The sequence below is a fragment of the Doryrhamphus excisus genome, linkage group LG15 (assembly GCF_037039965.1).
Source record: "Doryrhamphus excisus strain RoL-2023G ecotype Guam linkage group LG15, RoL_Dexc_Guam_v1.1, whole genome shotgun sequence".
NCBI lineage: Eukaryota > Metazoa > Chordata > Actinopteri > Syngnathiformes > Syngnathidae > Doryrhamphus > Doryrhamphus excisus.
In genome coordinates this window covers 11018966-11041414 of record NC_136371.1, presented here as the reverse complement: position 1 = coordinate 11041414, position 22449 = coordinate 11018966, and the positions used below count along the sequence as shown (strand labels likewise).

General features: G+C 44.5%; 1 protein-coding gene across 3 annotated transcripts in view; it reads left to right on the top strand.

The window, feature by feature from the left end:
• LOC144901803 (receptor tyrosine-protein kinase erbB-4-like) overlaps positions 1–22449 on the top strand; it is a 152630-nt gene that overhangs the window by 104876 nt on the left and 25305 nt on the right. For all 3 annotated transcript variants that reach the window (XM_078796927.1, XM_078796928.1, XM_078796926.1), the window contains exons 4-17: positions 2351–2485; positions 4004–4069; positions 5276–5394; positions 5925–6066; positions 8140–8253; positions 10533–10659; positions 11160–11233; positions 12474–12564; positions 12694–12899; positions 13383–13515; positions 17726–17819; positions 19307–19461; positions 20152–20196; positions 21761–21893. In XM_078796927.1, coding sequence (XP_078653053.1) covers positions 2351–2485; positions 4004–4069; positions 5276–5394; positions 5925–6066; positions 8140–8253; positions 10533–10659; positions 11160–11233; positions 12474–12564; positions 12694–12899; positions 13383–13515; positions 17726–17819; positions 19307–19461; positions 20152–20196; positions 21761–21893 — 1634 coding nt within the window. The remainder of the gene's footprint in view (positions 1–2350; positions 2486–4003; positions 4070–5275; positions 5395–5924; positions 6067–8139; positions 8254–10532; positions 10660–11159; positions 11234–12473; positions 12565–12693; positions 12900–13382; positions 13516–17725; positions 17820–19306; positions 19462–20151; positions 20197–21760; positions 21894–22449) is intronic.

The window sequence follows — 22449 nt, the reverse complement described above, 5'->3', positions numbered from 1 at the left end:
TGACCATGCATCGCTGCACCTCCCACTCTTCTTGATCTCACCACATGACCTTGTCGCTGCAAAATCGGACTAGTAAGTTCTGTGTGGTGAAGGTTTATTACTTGACACACAATTTCTTATCAGGACTGATTCTCAGAGCTTAAGCAATAATACCTCCCTCCGCCACGCCTCAAATCAGTCCGCTCACTCTCCTCGCCTCTTCTTCCCCATCTCTTCCTTGCCGGGCCATAGCTTTTATGGCCACCTTGTGAATCACAAGACTCGAGGTGACGATGGAATGGGGCGGTAATGGAAGGGAGGGACACAGCGGTGGTTGTAGATCTCCCGACCTGATGGGAAGATCGAAGCTCGGGAGTGGAAGTGTGGCGGGGGGTGCTGTAGGGCGCTAGACTCTCAGCAATCATGAGGGACACAATGGCACAATAAAGGCTTGTCATCGCCCCAGAAAAGTTCTTTCCATCACTTGGATGGTCATCATTAGCAAGGGATTTTGTCTTTCTTCAAAGGCAGACTACCTCCCCTCTTCCTGGTATTTTGATTATTCATGCAGTGTACTGCACACCCAACATGTTGCTGGGCTGTTTATGCCATGATGAATATAACCACCATTACAGCATTCTCCAGCAATGTGGTCTTGATTTGAATAAAAGCAGAGCCTGTGTGTGTGTGTGCTTTTCCTTCCCCCCCGTCCATGAATGTAAAACACCCCCTGATAAATTGTCCATTGTGACGGGAACATGATTACACGAGGCCGCGGCTGCGGGCCGTTCAGCAGGCAGACAGAGTGACATGTCACCTCTAAGAGGGCTTTGAATAAATGTCTTTGGCTCTGCCAAGGCCAGCTTCCTTAATCATGATGCCGGATGGTAATGATTAGCTTCCTTGGCGTGCTGGATCGTGCGCACTCACACACTGTTAATAATCCGCCCAGAGAGATAATACCCCTTTAGCTAATCCAGCTTTAATCTACAGAACATTGTTACATTTTATATGAAATTTAATTCATACTTCATATTCCAGGAGAAGAGGATTCGAGGTGATTGCATCTAAATCCCTAAACTAGGTTAAACAACAGTCTGAGAGAAGGACACTGATGTTGTTTCTCCTTCTCATACGGGTCACGCTTCCTTGCGACAGGGGCAAGGGATTACTACAGCATCATTTCATCCTAAAAACCGTCAGTAGTAACAGAGAGAGGGATTAGGATTCATTATTGTAGTCCATGTGCAAGCATATATTAAGGCTGGCAGCTCCTGGAAGGAAACTATTTTGTTATCAAGCAGAATACAGGTGAAGCGGGGCATTTGGCGGAAGGGCTTTGCCGCTTCTTTGGACTCGGTAAGGTGATGCAGGTCAAGAATGTTTAATGATGACACTTGGTGCTTTGGTGATGATTTAGCGAGGCAGCACACCAATAAACTAAGTACCTTCAACATCTTAAAGCTGCTGTAGTTCGGCTCAGTATTAAACCAAAATGTATGCAGTATGTGTATGTACAGGAGTCTAGCTCAATGAAACTCAACAGTTTAGGTGATGAACATTATAACTTAATTATGGGACTGATTTCTGAAGTATTCATTATGCGGCCCCTGTGACAAGACCTTGACCTTCTCTCTGATGTTGATGATGGCGAATCAGATCTTTTACCACCACATCAGCAGCCTTTGTCTTTAAATTTGACGTACCACGTCCATGTTTCTTCAAGGTTTTTCCAAATTTTGGACAGTCTTGGGTGAGTGCGGGTATATTTCGCAAAAAGATGCAAAAAGAGTGATTGGCGTGGAACAACCTGAACAGAACAACAACTGAACAGCAACAGTAACTATAAAACTTTGATCTGTTTCTACACATTTGAGATTTGCCAAAATTATTAGCCAGCAAAATGTCAAATTTATTGAGACACCCTGTATGAATACTGTACAATATACAGTATATGTATATGTGTATGTATATGTCAATGGCAAATATTAGTCAATGATAACTGATCAAGGAGTGACCAGCCAACCCAAATTACCCCAGGAGCACAGCAACAACTCATCGCCACAACAACATCAATAGAACTGCTATTTTCTAAGTTAATGAAGTTAAATGAAATTATGAAATAATTCAACATTTCACATGTCAGATCAGTTTTCACAGTAAAATTCTATTCCGTTGTATTCTATTGGTATGAAATCATTGTGATCATGACTGGCTCTGCCAATGACATTTGTCTTCATGGTCAGATGCACTCTAGCGAGCGCTGGATGTCACGACTTTGAGATCATTGTGTTAACTTGATGTATTGATTTCCTGCCATTTTGTCCAACATATGGGCTAACTTCCCTCTTCTGCTCTTCTCCTCTTGCAGAGATCCTGAATGGAGGCGTCTATGTTGACCAGAACAAATTCCTGTGCCATGCGGACACCATCCATTGGCGCGACATTATCAAGAACCCACAGGCGGAGCTGCTGGTCGTGCCATCCAATAACAGCAACCTGGGATGTGAGTAGCACACAAACGTGGAAGCCAGTGTTCAGTCACCAAGCAGCCACCGGGCAGGTGTATATCATAACGCAGACCGACTAACTCTTCCAGTCTAAACTCTAGTCTAGCCGCTCCTCAAAGAGAAATGGGCCTCTTTTGAAAAATAAATGTCCGTATTAAGAATATGTTGGATAGAGGAGAGAGGGAGGCTGTTGATGTCATGGTTGAGAAACCATCTATGAACAAACACACACAGTTGCGTTGGGGTCACTATGAGATGGAATATTAACGAGGGGGATTCCACCTAAACGACTTGGGCTAATTGGCTCGCGATTACTATCGTTTTGCACCACAAAAGAGTGAAACTATTCATGTTTGAGGACAAACACTTTGGATTCTCCACCATCTCCTCTCCTGGAGCTGACCTATATAGACTTTGAGCAGTAACTGGTGAAGCCTGCTCGGATGAGACAACTTGAACAGTCCAAATGCCCTGAGAAAACAATGACCTGCAATGCGAATATTCACAAGCACGGAAGCCAGTGGTTGATAATGCCACTTTATGGAGGCAATCCACAGATGCCAAGATACTGTGGAAATGCACAAACACAGGCGTACTCTAGGGCCTTCCCCTTTTTGGTCAACTGGGGGCAAAATCACTTGGTGTTAGATCAGCGTGTGAACCTTTGCCGTGGCCGCTGTGCAGCAAGGCCCATGGAGCCGCCATCTCACTGTGCTCTTTTTAAGTCTCAACCAATTTGACAGCTGCTGCAAAAGGTTCTGCTGGTGCTGCAGCCACTTGTCTGTGGGCCCTCCGGTGGACTCCTCTTCTTTACACACAACAGCACCGCTGTCTGGGGGACATTCAATGTCATAAGAAGTGGCTGCTAATGGCACATTTTCGGATGAGACTCTGCTCATTTCAAGGGGAATACGTTTATGCTGTGCCATCAAACCCGTCAGGATGAGCAGGAGGGACAGCTGCAGCGCCAAATCGTGAGCATGCAACAGGGGTTGGGGGCTCATTTGAACTTGACTTCACTTGACAATAAAGCCTGATGGTGTGGTCTTGAAATCCGGAGCTGCGTATCGTGCAGAGTTGCCAGCTTAAGCAGGTTTAAGGACACGCTTTTAGAGTGTGAAAAATATTTGTTGATGAGATAGTCACTGATGGAGGAGAACGGGGAGAAAAGGAACAAAGACCAGAGGGGGTGGGCCAAAAAAATGACAATGGAACATGTGGGAGTAGAGGTTGCCAAATTGGGGCCCCTTGGCAAGCAGTGTTTAGAATGTACGTTAGCAACCCCGCAGTGGGAGTGGATGATGGGCCTGGTGACAGTCTGCTCACAGTGTTCCACTTACTCTGTTATTAACGCTAGTCAATTAAGCCTTGATGACGGGCCAGAGGCAGATGCCATCACATCCAACTTGCCAACAGAACCAAGTAGAAGCATGTCTTCATCCCCATCGAGGCTTTGGCGGTGTTGTGGAAGTTTTGCACAAGTGGCTAATTCATGTTGTGTTTGCGTTACGCAGGCAGGCGATGTCATCGCACCTGTAATGGACGCTGCTGGGGTCACCAGGACGACCAGTGTCAGACCTGTGAGTATGTGACCCAAATTACCCAAATGTCATCTAGCTGGTTTTTGTATCAAACCCCATCAGTGCCCTTCCCCTCCGGGAGAGTGACCAACAGGCGCAGATTTTGACACTGAATACACGTGTGCGCCTCACCGCTCGCTAAGCACACACTCCGGCAGCCCTTCGCCCACTCCCCGAAACACTGAGGTGCCAGTGCCTATCATACTCTTGTCCCGCAAGCAACAAGCAGTGTGTGACATGCACCTCCAAATAATCCTTGCAGATCCTATTGACACCAACAAGCAATACCCATTCATGGACAAGACACATCTTGGCCTCAGAAGGGTTGGTGACCACTGCTAGGTGATCACCTGACTCCCATACAGCCAATAATCTTTTTAATCTTGTCCTCTTCATCCGGCACATGCACTGAAATGAGGGTGCAGTTGAGATTAGACTCTTTTAATCAACAATTTGCTATAATCTGATTTAATATTTTTGTTCGGCATCTGTTATATTCTAGATTTGACTGAATACTGAGAATAAAACATCTCAGTTGAGTGCGTAGAATTAAGAGCACATTTTAAAGTTTCTATTTTTTTAATGTGACGTTATAAATGGGAAGAAAATGTCATAGTTGTTTTACCGGAGTTGGCATAGCAACAACTAGGTTTACACCAGGTCTTTGGTGATGAACAGCGCAGCTGTTTATAGAAGCACAGCTGTAGTGTCTGGAAGAAATGATTTGCTAAAGCACTGGATGCACATACGTGCATCTATGAAGCAGAGTCCGTCATCATTGTTAATGCTGCATCATTTATTCCAAAGGTTAAACTGACTTTCACTTGTACGTGTACGGTACACGGTTTACGACATTTACGGACTCATGACGGAGCAACCGAGGGTTCAGTATCTTGCCCAAGAGTACTTTGACATAATCACGGGAGGACCGGAGAGTGAACCAGCAAACGTGAGGATTGCAGCATCTATGGTATACATTCAAAGCGGCGAGTAACTTCCAAAAGATAAGAGTCTTGTTCAAGGGCAAGAAAAGAAAGTTTCAAGTTCTATTCATTTTAGTCATAGATGGACTCAACTGACCTTTTGCCTGCGAAGCCCCTAATTTGTTTCTGCCCAAACTTCATATCATCGTGCCGAGGGTGGTGGTATTGTCTCTTTGAGTGTATGTGTGTCCCAGACCTTTAAAGCTCTTCTCTTGGCGGACAGTGACGAAGACGGTGTGTGCGGAGCAGTGTGACGGTCGATGCTTCGGACCCTACGTCAGCGACTGCTGCCACCGCGAGTGCGCCGGCGGCTGCTCGGGTCCCAAGGACACCGACTGCTTTGTACGTGCACACAACCGCATCTTTTCATGTGCAACATCTCTCTGTCAACTTTGGGAATGATTTACTGTGTTTGCTCCTTGATACATTATTTGCCGAAGCAGTAAGAGCCTGCTGCGCCAACTCTCTTCAAAGAGCAAATTGGTGATTCATTGTTCCAATTAATATCCTCTTATCAGCTCCAGTCGGTCCTGTTTGGACCACCGCTGCTCGGTGTGCACTCTGAGGTGTGTTATTGTAGCGGTAATTCATATAAAGGCGCATCCAATTCAATTACCAAGGATTCAGCCTGTTGCCACTGGCGACAAAACACTTAAAAGTTTTATGGCAAAACATTTCAGCATTTACATGGTAGCAGTGGATGGATGGGTCTCATTTGTCTCCCATTTGTGGCTGGAAGTGTGATTTACAAGTTGTATAAACATGAATTACAGATGTAATAGGCACACACACAGCAGTTATTACCCTCCCCTCATGTGTGAGCCTCCCCCCCACCTTTATTCTGGCACTCACATTTCACTTTTTTTTTCCAGGCTTGCACCAATTTCAACGACAGTGGCGCCTGTGTGACCCAGTGCCCTCAGCCGTTTGTGTACAATCCAACATCATTCCAGCTTGAGCATAATCCCAGGGCGAAGTACACCTACGGAGCCTTTTGTGTCAAGAAATGCCCACGTATGTCTGCTTTGCATCTATAAAAACACTGCATGCAAGATGAGGATGAAACATTCAAGTAGTTATTACCCAAGAGAAGGTTTGTTTTAATCCAGAATTGCTTCTGGAGCCAAGGAAAACAAAATGCAAACAGATTCTGCAAAGAGAACAAATAACGTAATCTTATGAAATACCAGATTTGTTAGCCATCCAGTGGTACCTTGTTTTTGTTGTGAATTCATCACAAAAGTTCAGAAGAAAGCAGAGACAACTTTTTTTCCGTATACAATAATGCAAAGCCAATATATTTTATAGAGAATAATTGTGGTTTCACAACAGCAAACTCAAACTGATGAATGCATGCAGAGTGAGTCAGCAATACATCCGGGATATATACTGTGCTAGTTTTTTACGTTCAATGTTGTAGAATATTAATAATTAATTAATATTAATATATGTAGACTATTTCATGAAAACCGAATCATAGGACAACCGGGTGTCCGAAAATTGAGGTTTGACAAATGGTATTGATTTTGATTTTAATTATTTTTATTTTTATTGGGTTGGGTGCTTAACAATCCTCAGTAGGTCAGTCGGTGAATCCACATCAACATTTAATGGGAACACCCTTTTTTTAAAAGCCATTCATGTCATCAGACTCCTGGGTCCTCCGCCATCTCTTCTTGTCCCATTGGAGGGACACCGGTGCTTCTGAGAGTAGTGGTGAAGCCTGGCCTGCCACTTGAGAGCCTTGCCGTTTGGCTCCATTATTTCTTCGCCACGGCTGTGAATGCCACACTGATCCATCTGTCCATCTCACTGTCCATTCTTCCCGATTTGTCAACAATATTTGAATTGGGAGATCATTTCATCAGATTGAGACCAGCTGATTTTCTTCCTGGCAGCTTCGCACGCTCAATGAAGACAACATGGCCACATCATCTGCAAGTGGCTGAGAGATATCCTCAGGCTCTAAACTGGACACCTTCCACGCCTGAAACTACACGTGGAAACTCTGCACATAAAAATGATGCATGAATCCAGACAAAACAAGCCACGAAGATCTGTTTGTTATAAACTCAACAAAAGGAGGATTTTGCTCCCATTTTTCATGATCTCAGCTTCTAAAACACCACGCAGTTTTACCGTATTGGTGTGCAGAAATGAGTGGTTGATGCAAACCGATGCAGCAACTGTCCGAGTGGAAGGTCCCAAATGATCTTGGAGGGCAAGATGCTGGATGATGAGGTGCTCGGCTGGTGTGGTCACACGTCGTGTGTGGTTGTGAGATCGGTTGGATGTAAAGTGGTCCCCCGTTTATTGCGGCAAAATGGTTGCAGGACATAGAATTTCCATGAAATAGGATTCCATTTAATAAATGGAATATTTTCATAGAGCATAGAAAAATGTTTTATGACCCCCTAAAAATGTTTTTTAACATTATTAGAGCCCTGTAGATATTGAATAGAACCCCTATAGTTACCTTTACAATTGTATTGCCTCATTTATTAGACATGATAAGCAAGACAATAACTTGCCATTGGCATTGGGAGAGTTTCTTGTTGTTTTAGTATCTCAAATGTAACGTGGGTCAATGGCATGGCATTTAAAAAATGATGGACATCAGCCATCCTCACCTGATTGATATGCAAGACAGCCAGTCCAACATTAATCTGCCAAACATAGGTATACGTACACTTCACTGCTATCTTTGTTCACACCACGTTCTCTTATGTGCGGGCAACAGGGTCTCTGAGGCAACACACTGAAACCCGCCACTCCTTTTTTGGAACGTTCTCAGTCATAAGTACAAGCCGCAATCACATACAGTACGTTGCTTTCAGCAGCTGGTACAAAGCCAATCAGCATGACATCTGCCAACAGAAAGGGGTGGCATGCATTGAAACATAATCATTAACAGATTTCACATTCAGGTTTTAACATTATCATATGTACATTTGTGCACACTCTCTTCGCTAACCGACACCAACACCTTCTGCATGACTTTGCAAGTATGATTAAGATATCATCTTCTCACCCATACCATCCTTAACGTGCCAGGGGATTCTAACATCTTCTGTATGCTGGTTTCAGATAACTTTGTGGTGGACCACAGCTCGTGTGTCCGAGCGTGTCCTAGCAACAAGATGGAAGTAGAGGAGAACCGCATCAAGATGTGCATTCCCTGTACAGACATCTGCCCTAAAGGTAATCCAAAGGAGGATTATGTTTTATTTAGATTGTACATTGATTTCCTGCTAAGTGTGACCAACAAAGCAGCCAATATGCTCTGTTATATCTGACTTCTCCGCCATGCTGGGAGACGTCAAGCTGAATGTGTGAGGTGGTCAAAGCAGCCATTCTTATTTTGGGTCATCACACTGTGGGTCGCGGGCCTTGCAAAAATAAAGACCCAAAGTCAGTGAACACACCTGTTGGTCTTATGTTTGGAGGCAACTTTGTCAAGCTTGGGTGGGAGAGGAAGGACGTGGAAGAAACACACTGAGAAATTTGAGGGTCATTTCCAAAAACATATTCATACATTTCTTAAAACACTCACTTCCGAAGATGTATTTATAGTACGTCTTTTATGTTTTGGGCAAATAGAGGTGATGACACAAGTGCACAATGAATGGGGTTACATTTCATGGAGTTGTAAGTCCTGAAAAAGCCACAAGTTGGCAGGAAGTGCATTTGGTAAGAGCTCTGTATGGATCCTTACTGTGTATTAATGCGCTCGACACTAAGAAGGAAGTAAGAGAGTGTGGAGAAGTGTCGCGGACAGAAATATACTCATCGTAGAACAATTTTAACCCAGGCACACACAGTTTAGCAAAAGATGCATTGAAAAATAGACTGCCCAGTGATTGCATGAAGAGCAGCCAGCCATTGACAACATAGTCAGACGTGGGGGGGGATTAAAGACACGCCAATGCAGCAGAAGAACAAATGAAGACAAAGGTAATGATATCCCAGATGTACGTTCCAAGAAATTGACATCGACTATAAAGAGAGGTCCTCTTTTTTGAAGCATTTGATTGTTGAAAACGGTCTGGTGGTTACATCGTAAATAAAGATCAGAGTTTGACACTTCCAGTTTGATGAAATAGAAAAGACACCCGGGTGGTGTCTGTGTCAAGCTGGTCTCAGGACTAATGTGTTTTATGCAGCTTCACACACTCCCCTGCGTTTGTCTGCTTGTCAACCGCTTAAGCAAGCACACCATTTCAATCCAATATCGCTTCATGATATCGGATCAGCGCTGGCTCACAGGAATTACCTTGAGAGCTTTAGATAAAATATGATTTCATCATACGTGAGCCTTGTATTTGACAGAATATTGACTTAGCTCGTCTTAGTCAAAATGTTGTATATGGAATATACTCTTAACTTGGCCATCTGTCTCGTCTACCAGATGCCGAATGCAAATGTAATAACTGACACATTTTCCGAGTGATGTGTTCATTATTCAGATTTTGGCTTTGCTTCCAATCTGGCAAAAGTAGAAATGTTTAGAGCACCTCCTACTTAATGTATGAGTGTGTCCATAAATATCTGTTTGTGAACAAAGTGTGGTAAAAAGTCATGTCAATACCTTTGAATACCTTTAGAGACGCTTGATATTAGCTTTCTGACAAATATTGTGCAGCATTAATTTTTTTTATTAATTTAATGAAAAATAAAATCAATTTATAAGATTTTTTTAAATCAGTTTTATCAGTTTTTTAAATCAATTTTTGGGAATCAGCATGAGCCCTTTTCACTTCAGTCATTTGGAATGAAGTATTTTGGATAAGTAATGCAACATAGTTGCACTTAATCATAAAAGAGAGGTAACACATGATCACAAGACCTTTCAGTTGGAACAAATACACACTGTTCTTTGAATTACCTCTCTCTCACACACACATACAGGAGTTTCATTACCTTAGCTGGGTGTATGACCGTTCTCTTCAGTGCTGGCGTTGCAATTGCTGGTATTCACTCCAAAAAGAATGAATTATTAAACTGACTTTTTGGCTCCTCGGCTCGTTATTTAACAGTCGAAAGAATGAAAGAACCCGGATTGTCGGGCCCTCATCAGCACCCCGAGTAACAGCCCCCAACAAAGCTGCATTATCCTCACTGGCTCCCCGTAAGGGTTAATCTCTGGGTTCCATCGTCATGCAGCAGCGAGAGGTTAATGAGGGATAACCAAAGGAACTGTGGGGAATGATAACAAATTAACATTTCAGATATAGAATTGGCTTGTATAAATCATGATCAAAAAGGGGTTACAACACTTAATGCCAGCGCTATTTATCATCGCCCTTGACTGCCTTGGTCAGACACACGCCACGGAAATTGTAATTAATGCAGATGGGTTGTGGAGGAAATGCAAGGCCTTACCGGTGCCACCAAATGACATTTAAAATAAAGTGACACGCGTTTCATCACTTCACATGCAGAAGAGCGGAATGATACATTGATTGTATTTGTCCCAACAGTGTGTGACGGCATCGGGACGGGCAGCCTGCAAACGGCTCAAACGGTGGACGCCAGCAATATTGATAAATTTGTTAACTGCACAAAAATCAATGGCAACCTCATCTTCCTCATCACCGGGATTAAAGGGTGAGTGACAGCTTCAAATCGCACACTTTTCACCTGAGAGAGAGAGAGATTAACTGGACTGAGGGCTTGAGTCCTGATGCCAGAGAGAGATGGGACTTAGATAGCCAACTGAATCCAACGTGTAGAATAGAAATGTATCACACTGCATGCAAACATGTCAACTATTGTTCATATGTGGACCCGTGAGAACCTGACCACAAAGGACCGTATGTGCTAGCTTGAAAAACATTCAATGATGGATGGGGGGGGGTCAGTGAGAAATGTTATCCAACAGTTTTGTCAAAGTGACCTGGAGCTCTTGAAGAAGACCAATAGACGCTGATGGAAGTCAGAACACATTCTATGAGAGGAGCACGCTGACTTTGGTGGACAGAACACGTTTCCCACGTGTTGCCTTCAGGTTCACAGTGTTTGTGCCCTCATAGCTGCTTTGTAAATGGGATTACCTTGCAAAGTTTGTGAAAGATTAGTGTTGGGTTCTCCTTGTGTTTCCACATCAGGGACATGTATCATGGAATCGGACCGATGGATCCCGACCGCCTCAACGTATTCCGCACCGTGAAAGAGATCACAGGTGAGTGAGTGACTTTGGAGCAACACCTGAAGACACCCGAAGACAACTGGGATAGGATCCAGCATACCCGTGACCCTTGGATGGATGGATGGATGGATGGGTGGTGGGTGGTTGGATGACTGAATGGATGGATGGCATGGGTGGATGGGTGCATGGATGGATGGGTGGATGGATGGATGCATGGATGGATGGGTTGGTGGGTGGATGGATTCATGGATGGATAGATGGATGGCATAGATGGATGGATGGATGGCATGGATGGGTGGGTTGATGCATGGATGGATGGGCTGGATGGGTGGATGGATGGATGATGGGTGCATGGATGGGTGGGTGGTGGGTGGATGAATGGATGGATGGATGGGTGGTGGGTGGATGAATGGATGGATGGGTGCATGGATGGATGGATGGGTTGATGCATGGATCGATGGGATGGATGGATGGGTGGATGGATGGATGGATGAATTGGTGGATGGATGGATGGATGGGTGAATGAATGGGTGCATGGATGGATGGGTGGTGGGTGGATGAATGGATGGGTGGTGGGTGGATGAATGGATGGATGGATGGGTGCATGGATGGACGGGTGGATGTATGGGTGGGTGGATGGATGGATGGTGCATGGATGGACAGATGGGTGGGTGGATGGATTGCATGGATGGGTGGATGCATGTATGGAAGCATGGATGGGTGGATGGGTGCATGCATGCATGGATGGATGGGTGGATGGATGGATGTGTGGATGGATGGCCAAGCATCACAACAGAATAGCGTGTGTGTTCATGAGGCAGGAGAGGCCCTAAAGGGATGAGCGATGCCTCGTATACAAACCCTTTGTCATATTAAAGTGTGGCTTGCAGTTGAGCCAAACAGCTAATGGAGCAGAGCTGCATTTTCATAATGAAAAGCCAAGCAATAAGAAAGAGCAATAGCCTCGCTGCCTCAGCCGTCCTCTGCTCTGGAGCTTTAATGTCATTTCCACACATGCTGATGTGATATTATCTGTCATTAACACTCAATGCAACTCAACAAATTGTGCAGAATATCAAATCCAGGCTTTTAATTAGCGTATATTGTCCATTTCCTTCAGAGAATTAGCTCTTGCTTGAACTTCGCAGGGACACCCAGACTCTCTTTTTCCAGACCTAATTAGATTTTTATGTTTCCTCATCAAGTGCACCCTTTGTGTGACACTGCAATTTTGGCAATGGTTAAAGAGGTGCTTTGTTCACAATGTCTTTAGGTTACCTCAACATCCAATCTTGGCCCGAGAACATGACCGATCTGGGTGTTTTTTCCAACCTGGCAACCATAGGCGGGAGATCCCTTTACAGGTACAAACACCAACACACACTAGACAAACTAAAAGCGTACTCGCAATTTCAGATGAGTTGAAGATGTTTTTCTTCTTCTCTTTTCCACTTCCCGGATGTCGCCTTACTCTGTACGCCAACCCCTTTCAGCGGAAGCGGTATCTCTTTGCTTATCTTGAAGCAACGCTGGATCTCCTCCTTGCAGTTCCAGTCGCTGGATGAGATAAGCGCCGGCAATGTCTACATATTCAACAACAGCCGTCTATGCTTCTACAATACCGTCAACTGGACGTCCCTCTTCCGGACACCCAGCCAGAAAGTGCTTATCCGCAACAACCGTGAGCCGAAGGAGTGCAGTGAGTGGCAGCTGGTTTAGTATGTACACGGGGGGGACATTACAGCCATTTTGAGCAGCATGACATTCACCTCGAAAAACATCTAACCTGACGCCAAAGGCTGTGATTGGTCGTCTTTTTCACATGATTTCCTCAAGGTATACAAGGCATTCACAGGGCATCCAGCCCACCTTTGCTAAAAAAAAAAAATCACACTACCTATGATAAAAAAATAATGTAGCTTTGATTAAATAACCATAGTTTGGATGAATAATAAGCCATATTCAACCACAAAATAGCATAATCAAGTCATATATTAAATAGATTAAAAGTAATATATTCCGTTGTGATAGCACGAAATGGGAAGGGTTTATTCTAAATGCAGTGCATGTTGCATTTTCATTGGGCAGCCCCACCCCTTTCTTGACTGTTTGGGTCACCGCCTCAGGAGCGTCAACACAAACAATGCATGCCTATCCTGAGGTTCCTTGTTTTTCTCTCCAGCCCAGCAGCGCATGGTGTGTGACCAGATGTGCTCCGACGAAGGTTGCTGGGGCCCGGGGCCCGACCAGTGTCTCTCCTGCCGCTACTTCAGGCGAGGCCGCACCTGCATCGAATCCTGCAATCTTTTTGATGGGTGCGTCATTCATCTAAAAATACTTTATGATCCTAGCTATTGGTTCACAAGTATTTGAGCTGCATAAAGGAGCATTTTTCCATATTGCCAGATCTTTATGGTTCCTGGAGACACATTAATTCCCTTGCAAACAGGCACACATGACAAGTGGAGGCAATAAAATCAATTTAACTAGCTCTGATGTATGAGAATGAACTCAAACTGTCCCCAAGGCCTCAGAAGGAGCGTCTAATTGCCATTTGGCGTGAATGTAATGAGATGAACCAGTAAGGAATTTCGCACAGTGAGTCGGTAATGTGCTCGGGCCATTGTGCCAAATTAATTTGAATATATTGCAGAATTAGGATATTTCATCAAAAATTGCCAAAATGAGGTGTGAAGTGACTGACATTTACGACAAAGGCCCCACAGTCCAGTTAATGTTGTACTGCGGCATGAATAATTGCATTCAGGTCGTTGCTCCCCCCTGCCAGAAGGCACATCAAACAGATGACTGGCAACTCAGCTGGGAAAAGAAATTCTTCTTCCTTGTGAATGAAGGGGGAGATGTTGTGAATCGCAGCACTTGAAAGGATCAGTCTTAAAATAAGAATATATCAGCAATTTTTTTTGGAAGCGGTGATGTCAAGCTATTGTGTCTCCCCCGGGGACGAGGATGCTCATATATGCAGGTAAGGTTGGGAGCCTGAGAGAGAGAGCAAACCCTCGGTCATGTTGACTTGTCGTCGGTCCTTCTTGGCACCGTTTGTGGGAGGGAATCTTTGAAGTTGCTCGGAAAAACACCTCACTGCGAAGGCTTTGAAAGAGACGGGCGAGGGAGAGTGGGATGGCAGGGAGCGGCAGGAGTTCCTTGTACTGTAAATACAGTCAGCCAATGAGATGCATCGCAACTTACTGCTCACTTCCTCATCTTTCACTCGGAGGTGTGAAACCTGGGGAAGTTTTTTTCAGGACAATGCAAGGTGCAAGATGTGAAGAATGACTTGGTTGTTTATTCTCTTTATGAATGCCTCATTTCCACTACAGCAGCGCCTTTTGAGCAAGGCATCAAACTGTTTCAGGTGCATGACGCTTGACTGGTGAGGAGTCGAGTTCACACTATAAATTTGTTCCAGACAGCCACTGTATTAAAATACGTAACACTTTTTCTCAGTAGAAAACAATCCTAAATGCATATAATGCATGATGACGGGAAATAATGAAGATTTAACCCTTCACTTTTATCTTTATTTATTAGTTATTTATTGAATTCAGAATTGTTTCTCACCTTCTTTGCAACAAGGCGTATTTTGCAGCCGTGATCAAGAAAAGCAATCTTGTCATGACTGTGTTAGTTATGATGATGACATCATTGACGCGTGACAGAGCTGGAGGACAATGACTTCTAGTTCCAGTTTCCGTGCTAACAGGCTGCTAAAAAAGACATTTTTGATTAAAAATACATTATTAACAGTTGGTCTCACACAGTGTATCAATGACATGACAAGACAAGCCATATTGTGAGTATTCCTCGAAACAGGATGTCCACTTGTAAATGTCAGCGTTTTACAAAACATGGACTTTGAGACTATTTTTTTACATTTTATTTACTCATTCTCATGTTGAAGCGCACACAAAACGACAACATTTCATTTGCCCTGCCCTCCGTCCATCTTCTTTCGCTTACCTGAGGTCGAAACCCGAGGCATCCCCAGGCTGGTCAAGAGACATAATCTCCAGTTCAAGTACCTCAGGGTCTTGTTCACGAGTGAGAGAAAGATGGAAAGAAAGAAGGACAGGCGAGTCAGTGCTCCGTTTGTACTGGTGCGGACTCTGCATTGGTCTGTTGTGGTGACGAGAGAGCTGAGGCAAAAGGTAAAGCTCTCAATTCACCCGTTGATCTACATTCCTACCCCCACCTATGGTTGTGAGCTTTGGGTAGTAACTGGAAGCACAAGATGGCTACTACAAGCGGCCAAAGTGAGTTTACTCCGTAGGGTTCCTGGACTCTCCCTTGGAGATAGGTTGAGAGGCACTGTTATGCAGTTAACTGCTGCTCCTAAGGATTGAGAGGAGCCAGATGAGGTGTGCAGCCATCTGGTCAGGATGCATCCCTGGGGAGGATCCCAGGACACGCCCGACTGGTAGGATACCCAGGACCCAGGTTTTTAAAATAAAAAGGTTTTGTATAAACCTTAGTTCAGGGAATCGTGTATACTTACGTAGACTGGAAGGGGCGTTGCAAAGGAGGGAGAGACAGGCCTACTGGGAGGAGGAAGTCGCATCAATGAGACCACCATACTGTGTCTGTCGTCTTCCTTGATGATGGTTGCATTGGTTGTTGATTGGTGTTTCTCTCCTTTTCTGAGCATTTTACAACGTCTTCACTTTTCACTTTCCTTGTCTTTGACACACAGCCATCAGAGGAGACTGCCTCACTGTTGTCACCAGGAGTGAAAAAGTTAACTAAAAGAACAAAAGTTTAGTGACTCTTTGCTAGTATTCGTCCACACGTAACAAGTTGCCTGTTTCTTTTTGTCTGATATTAATAATTTAAAGGAGTGTCATAACTATGAAATATCGTAACACGAGGACCATCTGTATACACTTGTTTTTTTTTCTTTTGACCAATTTCTCAGCTTGCCCTTGTTGCGCGTCTTCATTGTTAATGAGAAAAGGCGCTAATTCCCATTAGTTTTTACGTCTGTTGAATAAAACAAAGAAAGAACAAAAGGGAGAGAAGGAGCGCAAGGAGGGAAATGTCTGATAGTGTCCACTGAGGGTTGGAGGGTGGATTAGAGAGCCGTTGAATGTGTTTAATTAAAAAAGTTTCTCTGGTGAGTTGACCATTTTTTTTTTCATTTTTGAGGTTTTGCGGGTGTGAATGCTGGCCACAGTCGTGTTTGAATTCTTGCTAAAACAGGGCTAATCCCTCATCAGTCCAACCCCCCAGTGGGGCCTTGGTGCAGCCGAGAAGGGGCCAATCAGGAGGACGACTCAGACTGAATGGAAATGACCCGAGAGAACATTGCCGCTGAGGACTTTGTTGTTCTCCTCAGTGTCATTTCCCCCTTTGTTCACCCAAAGAGCTATCTCTCCACTGCTGGAGCCCTTTTCTAAAGAATAGCCATACATGCAGCTTTCACGGGAGAAATATGGGAAAAAGGGGAAAGAGACAAATATGTAAAGATCAATGTGAGAGGTTCCTTTGACTCATTGGAAAACACGGACATTGAAAACATGAATAAAAAAGACAAGCCACTGCATGCACTCTGACGAGCGCTGGAATCTTTAAAAAGGAACACTGGTGAACTTTTGAGTCTCTAGTTCTTTACTTTTAGAGCCGGCACGACACCAAAATTGTCAAGATCACATGACAAGTGTTTTATTGAGTTCCTCATCTGCCATAATCAGCCTTCCGCTGCAAGAAAGGTCGCTTGTTTGCAGCGTTGTGAGTTTTCCTCACAGGGTGTCCGTCAGCCCATCGATCGCTCTGATGGGGAAAGTGTTTATTATCAGTGGCGCTCGTTATTGACAGTTGCAGGCCTCCTTTGGCCAAAGACGCAGCACAAAAAGCAGATGATAATGTGCTGATTTGGACACAAACAAGATGATGTTTCTGGATTGACTCAACACGCACGCATGGCGTGGAATGTGGCGCGGCCCCTAGTACCGAATGGAGAAATGGAAAAACAAAACAATTATGAACTCCATCGCTCCGTAAAGTGCCTCAACTTACAGGGAAAAATGTTCTGTACTTGTGCTCACCATTTCCTTCCCCCTTCACCCCATCCTAATCAAACGCTTCTCTCATTCCCTCCCAGCAGCTCTGCCGCCTCCCTCTGTGCATCCCTTTGTGTTTGCTGCGATTTAAAAAGCTGTTCATTATTCATAGGACTTTCTCTGGCCGCCTATTGACCATTGTGCGCCTTTAACTTGATCAAATAGTCGGTGGCGGGATGCTAGCCTCCATGCCCTCAAACGGAGGGCACTCTGGCAGCCGCTGCAATTAAAAGTCTGGGAGACAAGCGTGAGTAAATGAAGGCTGATCTTTGCTTTCTGGCTGCGTCATAGCATGTTGGTTTAAATCAAAAGGCTCCTATGTATGACTTGTGCTCATGTGCGCACACTGTACTTGAAAATCCCTGCTCAGTGTGCTCTTAATCAATATTTCAACACGCTCTCAAATCTATTATACATGCATCTCAATCTCTTCCCCTCTCTCTATCAGGGAAGCGCGCGAATTCGCCAATGGATCCGTGTGTTTGCAGTGTGACAGCCAGTGCGAGAGGATGGACGACAACGCCATGACATGTGTTGGCCAGGTAACCGATATCATCTTCATGTGAATGTGCTGCACGATTGGTTGCAGAGACTAAAAGGCTTCTCTGTGTCTCTTAGATGTTCATTTCCCCTCTAAAATTACAGTCATGGTCAGCGTATGTGCTTAGGAGGAAAAAAAATAATAAGGGAAATTGCAGAAATCATGTAGGACTCATGCATGAATGAGCAAACTCATTGTTTGCTTTGTACTTCACATACATATTTTACCCATAAGCAGAGTGCCGATTTTTATATTTTTAACAAATCCTTCCGAGCCAAAATGAGCAGGAGCTTTTATTCAGTTATAAATGTACGATAATAAAAGTAATATGGAAGTGGTAGCGTGCAGGGCCTTCTTGGAAGCACACATTAAGTACTCTGCACACCCTGCAATCGAACCTACCTTGGTGTCCCCAGCATCATGTCAGGGAGTTTGTTTTTCCATCAAATATCTAGCAGACAATGTATAGTGGGGTGCAAAAGTATTCATACCCAGGGGCAACACTTGATTTCTCGCCTCAGAACAAAGGAAATTTGTCGAGTGGTTAGCGCGCAGACCTCACAGCTAGGAGACCAGTGTTCAATTCCACCCTCGGCCATCTCTGTGTGGAGTTTGCATGTTCTCCCCGTGCATGCTTGGGTTTTCTCCGGGTACTCTCGTTTCCTCCCACATTCCAAAAACATGCTAGGTTAATTGGCGACTCCAAATTGTCCATAGGTATGAATGTGAGTGTGAATGGACCAGTCCAGGGTGTACCCCGCCTCTCGCCTGAAGACAGCTGGAAGACAGCTCCAGCACCCCCCACGACCCTTGTGAGGAAAAGCGGTAGAAAATGAATGAATGAATGGTTGCACAAATGGGGCGGGACCATAACATGTGTTCACTTCTGTAAAACACATCACTGCGTGGGACATCGTGTTTTGTGCGTATGCGGATCACTTCCCTATGTCCTTCGCAAATACAAGTCTTACTTTTCGTCAACAACTACCGGTACATAAAATCTTATTTGGGCATCAAACACTGCAGTGTTAACGTAGCCCTAGAAACATTCACCCACGTGAAATCGTTTCATGAATGCACATTTGTCAAACACACCCATCGTCTAAAGCCGTAACGCTGCTGCAGCTGAGGATGTTCCGTCTTCCTTGTCATCTGCAACGTTGCCAACCCGGCACGCTACTTTGACATGATCTGATTTTGTTGATTGCCGCCTTCAACACAGAGGTGCGCTAGAATACACTCCGGGCAATTTGCACTCGACATGTTATAAATCACATGCCCCGCCAGCCACTTTAGCCATGACAGGAAGTGAGCATGTTAACAGGATTTGCCAGATGTCTATTTGATTCTGATATGCTACTTTTTTTGTGATTTTCTGTGTGGCTGGTTTCTGTCATCTCTCGGACCGCGATTTTGTCTTATGTCTCATTCATCCGTTTGTCCCCATCCCAATTCATCACTGGGTCACCATCATGCTTCCCCGTCCAGGGTCCAGACCAGTGTGTGAAGTGCCTCCACTTCAAAGATGGCCCCAACTGTGTCGAGAAGTGTCCTGACGGCTTGCAAGGCGCCAACAGTTTCATCTTTAAGTACGCCAAGGCAAACAACGAGTGTCACCCCTGCCACACCAACTGCACCCAAGGGTAGGAGAACCTTGTTGCATACCAATGAAGGTCTGATTTACTCCGATCACCCCGAGTAGCAGCACCATTTTGTCCCGCTTTCATGTTAAGAAATGTATCTGATCATTCAAGGACATGGAAAATAATAAGACAATGGGGAAAAAATCTTCAGAATCTGTCATCGGCATGACAACAGCTGCATCACGCCTTTCATCTTCTAACCCAGCCCCTGACTGCAAGGTCTTCTGGATTAACATCAAAACACAGAGTAAGACATAGCAGAGGTCGCAGGTCAGCATGGCGGAACAAACTGGCCTCTTTAGAGCCGCTAAGCAGTCGGGCTCAGCTTAGGGACACTTTCACAGGGCCCTGATTAGACTGGATCAGCTGCTGAAGGGCAACAAAGCAGGAATCAGATGAGGATGAAGTGTAGCCGCTTCACTCTTTGTTGGCAAGACAGCTGCCTTGTTCTCCTACACACAGATCAACATCTCCTTGGAGTCCCCAAGAAAAACAAGAGTGTTTCTATCATGTGAAACAAATAAGAACAGCGTTTCTCATCCTGTCATACTGTGATGAGTGGTCAGCCGTGTTCGAATTTCATTTGGTGCTTGGTGACAGCTGAGTGACGCGGGAGAACAACAACCTGGGGTTTACTCATAAGGTCTTCCTGCTTTAATGGATGACATCTCTGCTTTCTCTGCCCTGCAGGTGCGTCGGGCCAAGACTCCAAGATTGTGTTGGGATGATGGACAGGTAAGGGATCTCGGGAAACATTTATCATGCAGCGGCTGCCCAAATGCACGAATACAAACAGACAAAAGTACTGAGTCACAGCTCATAGTTGAGTAATGAATCAGAGGTTGACCACATTAGATGAACGTAATTAAATACCTTCAAAAAATGATGTATATTTTCCTGGGGGAGTGGAAGTTGTTGTACCACCAAATAGCTTGGCCAAAGTCATATTTCTTCCATTTCTACCTTGTGTAGATATATTGGTCATTTGTCTTATCTTATTTACCAGCTAGTACATCAGGGGTCTCAAACTCTGCTTACCTGGGGGCCGTTGGAAGAGTCTGGGTGAAGTATTCTCTACTGAATCACATTTCAACCAAGTGACTGATTTGTCATAAACACCACTGGAAGCTGTCACAAGTCTGCGCTGGGGCAGGCTATCGTTGGAAAAATATATAAGACATAACTTAAGCACTTCAGATCGCTGAAAGCAAAACTTGCTGCCATCCCATTGGAAGAGTTAGCCAAGCCTGAAATACTGGGAAAAATTGGCCAATGATTTAATATAATAATAAAATAATAATAAAATTATTTTAATAAATAATAAAATAATTTAATGTCAATTGTAAATGTGTAATAATAAATAATGTAAATGTCAATGTAAAGGCGAAGCCAACAGCACAGTGGACAATGTGACCCCACAACTTGATTAGCGGGCACATAAAAAGAAGTTATTTCAGCAATTCCAGCAAATGTGACTCATTAGAATGGAGCCAGAAATGGGACAGTAACAGGGCATCCGTTAAAGTACAAACAAGTACTTCTAATTCGTCTCAGGGGGGCTTCTCGGCTCACACGACGGTGTTCCTTCGTTTCATCTGGCGGCGACCCCGCGTCCTCCGTTTGCCTATAAATTCTCTTCCTCCTAATTAGAGAAGCTCTTCCCGTTGTCTCTCACCTTCCTTGGTTTGCTCCTCACCCTTTCTGTCTTCTTTCTTGTTCCGGGACCCTGCCCTTTCCGCTGTTTTTTTCCTTGTTGCCAAGGTCTTTTTTTCCTTTACATCCCATTTTTTTGGTTTCTTCCTTGTCCTTTTCACCCTCCTTTCAATTCTTTTTGTGTCTCCTTGCTTCTCTACCCCCGTCGACCTAATCACTCCAAACTGCTGCATTACTATTCACCACATGGCTGTATATCTCATTATGTTGAAACCCAAACCCTCTTTGTAAATTTCAAGCTCCCGATCCGCTCCCCCCTTGCTTCTTTCGGGCCGCCGCAATCGATACGGCACCTCGCTTCGCCGCCGCAGTACTGTGCTACACACATCTTCCATTACCCGCTAATGGCTTCTACCACTAATAGAGTTTTGAACGTCAGGTATGAGGTGGGACCATTTTTTTCTCTTTTTGTATACGAAGCTGCCACCTTTGCCTAACACGGTGGCGATGAAATAAGAGGTTTTGTCAATGATGTATCACACCCTCCTTTTGACCTTGACAATAGGTGCCCCTCAAGTATTCTTCACATTCAGGAAGTTCTTTGTAGATTCCAGCTAATGGAAGGCCCTTTCATCTGTTGCTATAGGACGCCTCTCATCGCCGCTGGAATCATTGGTGGCCTGTTCATTATTGTCATCGTGGCGCTCGGTGTGGCTGTGTACGTTCGCCGTAAAAGCATCAAGAAGAAGAGGGCCTTGCGTCGCTTCCTGGAGACAGAGGTGAGGGAGCGTTTGGCAGTATTCTGTCTGAAATGTTCAGTTTTGTGCGCAAAGTTGAGTATTTCAAAAAAATGTGCATTTAACCAAAGTGAATTCTATTCTACACTTGTTGGTTATCCTCGTAGCAACCTGTATTAATGTAAAAAGGTCAGTGCCTCACCATGGAACATATTTACAGCAACACACACAAGAGGGAGTCTGATCTACGTCTTACATGGGTTATTTCCTTCTATGATATCTTGATGATACCATATTTGGTAATATGAGTGTAAAGGTGAATTTATGTCAAATAAGGAATCCTACATGACGAAAATTCACTTATCACGGCTGGGTGGCATGAACCAGGGATTACTGTATTGGTAATTCCATCGGCCGTTGTCGTCTATGTGAGGGCATTGCAGTCTTTCCCCTGCCATCGATTCCACCGATCACCTCAGTGCGCACACTTCAGGTTGGGATTCAGTTGTGTCATCACTGCAGGTCCCGCCAGTGGCCCGCAGGAGTCGGCTTGTCATACCATGTTAGGATCATTTTCAGGTGGAGGCAGCAGCTTGTA